The sequence below is a fragment of the Centroberyx gerrardi genome, chromosome 1, assembly GCF_048128805.1.
Source record: "Centroberyx gerrardi isolate f3 chromosome 1, fCenGer3.hap1.cur.20231027, whole genome shotgun sequence".
Taxonomy (NCBI): Eukaryota; Metazoa; Chordata; class Actinopteri; order Beryciformes; family Berycidae; genus Centroberyx; species Centroberyx gerrardi.
The window spans coordinates 29,033,080-29,040,401 of NC_135997.1; the positions used below are offsets into that span (position 1 = coordinate 29,033,080).

The following is a 7,322-nucleotide window of genomic DNA, read 5'->3' on the forward strand; positions in this document are numbered from 1 at the left end:
GAGATTATATAAATGTATGCTACAGGCTGCCAGCGAGTTCCTCGGTGTTACATAATACTGAACATGAGCCAGATAAAAACTAACCCTTCCTGTCAAAATTTTTCAAAATAAAATCCTTATTGACTAACGTGATGAAGTGTTATTTGGAAGGAAAAATACAAAGTATTAGACCTCTGAGGTGGCATCTGAAATCAGAAAATCCATCAATAGAACCATGCTCAGTGTGCTTTTGAAATGTTTTGGGTTTTGCCAATCTGCCCTGAGGGGGTGGTGGATCTAACTGGGCCTCAAACTACTTAAGTCTGCATAACATATTTCATCTCAGGGCAAGTTTTTTTTTTTTTGAGTTTGGAATAAAATGAAGTGGGGGAAAAAAGATAATTATGTATTTTGTATACAGTTATGCTATTGTATTTTGAATAATTAGATTGGTAAAACAGCTGCTATGCCATAACTCATAAATGAGCAAGATCACAGTAACAATTAAACTATTTAGCTCAAGCATACAACAGTTCCAGACTGACTTAACATCCAGTGCTTGTGCTTGACGTCTCTCAAGCCGACTTCAAGACGGATTGGTCACTGAAGCAGATTAGTTTATCATTTGATAGACTTGCTTTAGTGTTAAATACTAATCCAGGCTTGATCAAACAACCTGGAACACGCTCAAGCACCTATGCACAGGGATTGGCTAAAAACATGAATTTAAAACTGGGTGTATTAATTTTATCCAATGCTGCAAAGTACCCTAATGCACCACTGTGGAACCGGGCCCACAAAGTGCCAACATGAATATAAAGAATATATTTAAGAGGGAATCAGTAGTAAAATTAAATAGGATTTGCCCCTAAATGTATTTTTCACAGTAGACAGTGCATTTCAGTGGTGTTTTGTTGGCTGACTGGACACCAGGTACCGGAGCTCCTGTTAGGAACAATTTTACCTCTGTTGTGGGTTAAAATTGACTTTTTCAAGGTAGACAACAGTAGACATCCTTCCAAAAGTATTTGGTATAGGTTCTGTGATTGTGTAGTTTGGGTTGTTGTAATTAGTTTATCATTACTGTCTATTTGTCGTATTAACTATCTTATTCTCTGTTCTCTGCAGCTGGGTTAACCCAGTGTCCCCACAGGGATCATAGAACTTTAATGAAATCTCATTTAAATTTGGCAATAATATATAGAGGTCTATATGGCTATTATTCATTTCCTCTACAAGGGTCGAGGGTCATCACATTATTAAAAGCATTCAAACGTACAGTATGTTCGTCAATGTGTCTTTTATTTTGTTAATCTGTGACCGGAAGTCGTGTTTGGTTATAATTCTGTTGAGCTTGATCCCACCCAGTGTCAGTCCGCCCCGCTGAGCTGCGGTTCTGCTTAGTAACGACTATTGGTAAAAATGAGCGACAAAGGCTTGTCGGACGAGGCAGCAGCAGCGGCTTGTAAAGATGGAAACGCAATAACTAAGGTGAGCTGCTTGTTGTTTCTCTTTAAACTGAACTAAACTTCTGCCAGACAGTGTCAAACCCCGACTAACAGGCCAACGACTGGCCGATAAGTTAACTAGCTAACCACAATGCGTCCATTATCGGACTGTCCCTGTCCGACCTGCTTGTTTCTCCTTTCCCCGCAGAATTTAGATGATGTCCCCCGACAAACAGTCATTCCGCGGTGTAATAACAGGGTTTCCAATGCGTATGCAGAGTTTTGTAACACATTTCGGAGTACCAAAGTCGGGCAATCTCATGCGTCTACGCTAACGTTACCGCTGGACTTAACGCTACCCCGATACGTGCCGTTCACTCCTATGGAGAGAAAGTCACGCCAAACTCTATTGGAAAAATGTGGCATTGTAGTGTAGCCTTGCTTATAGGCAATATGCTTATCTAATAGAACATGACCTACAACCTTCTGCAAATGATTACAAGCATACATCCATTGCACCAAACGGCACTTGATTTAGTTAAAATGTAACTTTTCGAATTGGTTTCGAATTGATGGACAGATTGAATAGTAAAGAGCCTGAAATCTCGCCCGAGCCAGCAAAACTGTGTCCGATAATGGATCTTTAAACCATAAGAGTTTACTGCAGGCTGAGTTGTAGAGGGCAAGTAAATCAATTACAGCATATGAATGTTCACCCACGCCTTTATTGGCATTTTATTGCAAATTTTGCTTCCCGATTAGTTGTTTTGGTAATGATTTAGGCCTTGTTTGATAAGCAGAAACTATCCTGAACCTGAAGACTTGACTAATGTACAGTATGTAATAGGCTGCAACTCCCTGGTTTGTAAATATTGTAGAAGATGACATTTAGATGCGCTTTGAGAGAAAGTTGTCAGCCTGGTGAAGGGAGGGAGGAAGGAAGGAAAGGCACAGGAAAGGAGAAGTCTCCAACAGCACAGAGATAACACTCCACTGTGACACACACACACACACACAGAGAGAGTTTCGTATACACTTGAGAATACAAAATATCAGGATCAGGGTGGGAAATGGCGACCAGCCACCTGTCAAGTGCTGGTGAATGTTTGCCTACTACAGGTAACCAGCCATCATTTGGAGTCCTTTTCTGTTCTAAACATCTAGTCTGGTACAACAGTTAAAGTGGCTGGTGAGAGTTGGGATTTACCAGCCACTGTGGTTGGTAGACAAAAAAAGTCAGTTCCAGCTACTCTTTCATTGAAGCAGACTGATCAGGTGAAAGCTCTGAACCTTTATTGATTTAGGCTACCTGTTGAATCCACTTCAGTCATGAAGGAGAGATGGAGATGAAGAAGAGCAGAAGCTTCAAGAAGGCTTTAACCCTTTAGACAACTGAGACCTGGATTATGGAAAAGGTGGAGAAACCCATTGGTGTTCCATGTTAGTTACACTTCGGTGTAGCCTATAACCTGGTGATCCAAACAGGCCTGCTCTCTTCAGTATGTGAATTTTGCCTGGGAGATGTAGGTCACACACAGAGCTGTGGTGGTCGTTGTGGGTTATAAACCCTCGGCTGGACAGAGGCAGGGTTTGGCTGAAATCCCTTTCACATGGAACTGCTAGGAGACAAATTCTCCACTGCTGGAATCCAGGCATCTACCAACATGGATAAAGATGTGTTGAGAAGGCTGTTGTGATCTCTCTCTTGATATCTTTCTTATACATAAATATTATGCACTGCATTATATTTATCTAGAAGGCTGTACTTCTGAAGCTTCCCCTGTACCTCACATCTCGAATCTCTGTTAAATCCAGTCATTATGGTTAGTTTTAAATACTTTGGGGTTAAATTCTCATCTTGGCAAGATCAGTTTCTGGTACTGGGCAACATAAACTGCAAAACACTATTTAATTAGTACTTCTTGTCCCCACTCAATGATTTTAAAGCAATATCTCACATTTTCTAGGATGTGACTGCTTGACTGAATAGTATTGTGTATATTCTCTGTGAATTTTCTTTATGAATGCCTTCTTCTGTCAGGTCCCTCTTGAAAAAGGGATTTCCATCTCAATGAGACTACCTGATTAAATGAAGGATGAATGGGGGAAAACACAGTCTGACCAGGAGCTCCTTGAGTATTGCAGCAGGATGTTTAGAGTAGATTAACTTGTTTGTGCGGTGGCTGGGCCTTCTTTCCCACCTTGGTCTTCAGGTCTACTCTGTAGCATCTGTGGCAGTTTGGATGTTTGTCTGTGATGTCTAAAACTCTCTATCTTCTGTTTCTGCCTCCTGCCTGTGATGCTTCAGGACTTCATGATGCAGCAGACTATGCTGCGAGTCAAGGATCCAGTCAAATCCTTGGACTTCTACACCAGAATCCTTGGCATGACGTGAGTGTTACTGTTGGCTTTAGTTCAGTGGATTTGATCTTTTACGTCATTGATGAAACACAGAAAAAGAGGGAGAAGGTTAACAAATTGTACTGGACAAAGGGATTAACATGAAAGGGTTATAGAAAAACGGTTCACACGGGGAAATTAATTAAATGATAAAAAATAACCCTAATTTGTCACCATCACAAATAGGCTAGATTCTCACTTCTTGCTGCAAACCTTATTGTCCTGTAAGGGAAATTTAGTTTGCAGACAGGGTTATCAATAAAACACAATAAAACTAGATAGCACTCAGTAGAGCGCATACCTCCACCAACATTATGCAATTGTCAATATATGCCAGTGCCACAATCCTCCACAAAGTTTCATGCAAATCCATTCATAACTTTTGGAGTTATCCTGCTGACAGACAAACAGACAGACGGAACGGGGCAAAAACATTACCCCCGTCCAACTCGGTTAGCAGAGGTAAAAACACAATCAGTGGTATAGAGTTGTATTCATCCTGCACATATTTAGTATTTTTATCTTATATTTTTCATTCATTATTTTTCTTTGTTTGAGTAAGTTCTCCTGCCACTACTGCTGTTATTTTGCATACCCTCTTAATGCTGTAGCCTAATTCATACTTTCATTCATACATTTCTTTTTTCCTCACTCTAAACTTTGTCTTTTGATTCAAGGACCAAGATGACATGCAAGCCACTTAATTAGTCTAAACTAAAACGAGCATTTCCAGTCCTTACTCTTGCTGTTGCGGCAGTTATGGAAGTATGTGGACTGGCTTGTGTGTGTTTTTTGTCAGTCAAGAACTATTTGAAAGGACTTGGATGTTGAAATGGATTGTTACTAATAGGAGGCTGGTTCTTGAAAAAACAAAAACAAAGACTCCAGTCTGAAATTGTTTTTAATGTCCAGAGTGGAGCATTAGTTGCTGATTAGTAGGATAGGCTTAATCTTTGAGATTTTAATTGTCGGGTCTATTTCCATGCTTTATAGCGTGTAGAACTTTTTTCATGCATTTCATCTCACTCAGTACAACTCAATGCTGGACACTGTTGGACTCTCACCAACAACTGCAACCTACTGCATGCCACTACTGTTGCCTGAATGCACTGATAGAAGGCTGAACACATCTATATATATAGTCTACTTTCTGCTGTATGTTTCTCTCTGTTGCGCTCCATCCTCTAGGCTCCTGCAAAAGTTCGACTTCCCCACCATGCGTTTCTCTCTCTTCTTCTTGGGCTATGAGGACAAGAAGGAGATTCCTGCAGATGTGAAGGAGAAGACGGCCTGGACCTTTTCCAAAAGAGCCACCATCGAGCTGACACAGTAAGGGTCTATAGTCTTATTGAACTCTACAATTATTACCTGGGGAGCTAAAACTGGAATATACGATAAAACACATTTAATTGTGTAGCCCTACCACACAAAAAGTAGCCTGGGTTAATATGAGATCTCTCTTAATCTCTCAGTTTGACTGTCTAGATTGTAATGACTGTGATCATAACACAGCTGAAATCCCTCTCTTCCTCTCCTGCTCTCTCTCCTCTTCTTCCTCCCTCTCTCTCTCTCCTCCAGTAACTGGGGTTCTGAGTCTGACGAGAGCCAGTCTTATCACAACGGAAACTCGGATCCTCGTGGCTTCGGTGAGATTCCCTGTTTTTAAAGCAGATGGGAAAGATAAATAAAATGTCAAAGAAAATTGTCAAAAATGTCATTAAAATCAGAAGGCTACAATTTCCAGACTCACTTGGCCCTAATGGGGAAGTTGTCTTGCAGTAAGGCATACAAGACAATATATAATCGCAAAGAGATAAAGTACAGGAACATTTGTTGCACGTTAAAGGAAACGGTAGAAAGAGCAGTAGATTGAATGACCAGGAGAGTGGATGGGCATGGGCCGGACAGTCCATCAGTTATGCTGCATTCACATTGTGTTGGTATGTGGGAGATGGCAAACAACATGCTTGGTGTTTTTTCTTTTTTTGTTTTGTTTTTTATCTGTTCTTCTTGTTTCACCTTCCAACCAAGACAAACTAGAGTAAAAAGCTGTAGTAAAAATATAAAAAACAAATGAACAAGGGCTTCCTTCTGTATGAACATTTTGGAGTCAGGAGAAAAAGATGGACAGCCAAACTTAGGTTTAGCTGAGCTATGCCAATTCTCTGCTTGGCTTCTTATTCATTCACATTGGGAATCATGTTTAAAGCAAGTATTGAAAATGAATAATCAGCTATATGAATGTATAAGGAATGGTTGAACCTGTTGTTTATCAAGAAGGGTCGCTCTTTTTCTCTTCCTAACATTGGACAGGACACATTGGAATTGCAGTTCCCGACGTCTATGCAGCCTGCAAACTGTTTGAAGAGCAAGGAGTCACATTTGTCAAGAAGCCGGATGATGGTGAGATGTCAAGTGTTTATGGATGTCAGGCTCCTAGTTGGGATGGAGGGTTAGCTTGGCAGCCAGTCTTTCTTGTTTGCATTTGCCCTTTAGCAGTTGAATCTTTTTTTTCCTTCTTTATTCATATTTATGTTTATCTTTTCAACTGTTTGGATACATGCACTATCAAAGGTATTATTGAAATGAATTTTCCAGTGGAGGTGTTACTTGGTTTGTTGTTTCTGATTCTGTCTGTTACTCACGGCCCAGCCATCACTATGGACACCTCGTCTTCTGTCCATGTACCTGCATTTCTCTTATTGATCCATCCATCATAATATTCCTTACAAAGCACTGTATATTAGCACATAGGTAATATAACCAGAATTAGGTGGAGTCACTCTATTCATACATTGTACAATTTTTAAGTAAGATTTTCTACTCTTTAAATTGTTAGTTGCATTATGGAATTCTTTCTTTCTTTCTTTCTTTCTTTCTTTCTTTCTCAGGTAAAATGAAAGGCTTGGCCTTCATTCAGGACCCTGATGGTTACTGGATTGAGATCCTGAGTCCCAACAACATGGTCTCCATTACCTCCTAAAAACAATGATGACAACTTGCTACCTGCTGCAGTACAGATAGGCAAAGTCTGCTGTGGCTTCACTGGGAGAGCAGAACACTGGGGATTAGCAAAGAATTTAGCAACACAAGCCGGAAAGCCGAGGGGTGCGGAGCACTGAGGGAAGATTGACGGACCAGGATCTCTTCTGCAATGGCAATCACTGTGTCCTGGCATGGAATGGACTAATATTGGACAACTGATTAGCAGATAGCTTAAATAAGTGAGTCATTGCCAAGAATAGCAACTACTGTGTGGAGCTGTTGAGTTTGTTTGTCAGTTTGTATCTTCAAGAAGCGATGCTGAAATAATGTGGTGTTGACTGTGCAGTAAATGTGAAAGCCACCATTCAAAACAATTGGATTTTGTCATTTTTAATGTTCACATGTAACATGTGGCCTACATGTGATAGTAATGGTATTTTAGCCCCAAAATGTACCGTTCTTTCTCTCATATGGGAGAGAATTCATCAAACTCCATTACGAAATCTGTCA

The 7,322-nt window shown here is 40.3% G+C and overlaps 1 protein-coding gene across 1 annotated transcript; it reads left to right on the forward strand.

Moving 5' to 3' along the window:
- The first annotated feature begins 1,334 nt into the window (after positions 1 to 1,334).
- On the forward strand, positions 1,335 to 7,322 carry glo1 (glyoxalase 1). Its single transcript, XM_071922138.2, has 6 exons — positions 1,335 to 1,470; positions 3,736 to 3,818; positions 5,016 to 5,156; positions 5,406 to 5,473; positions 6,141 to 6,230; positions 6,719 to 7,322. Exons 1-6 carry the CDS (start codon positions 1,402 to 1,404, stop codon positions 6,808 to 6,810), a joined length of 543 nt encoding a protein of 180 aa, XP_071778239.1. The 5' UTR covers positions 1,335 to 1,401; the 3' UTR covers positions 6,811 to 7,322.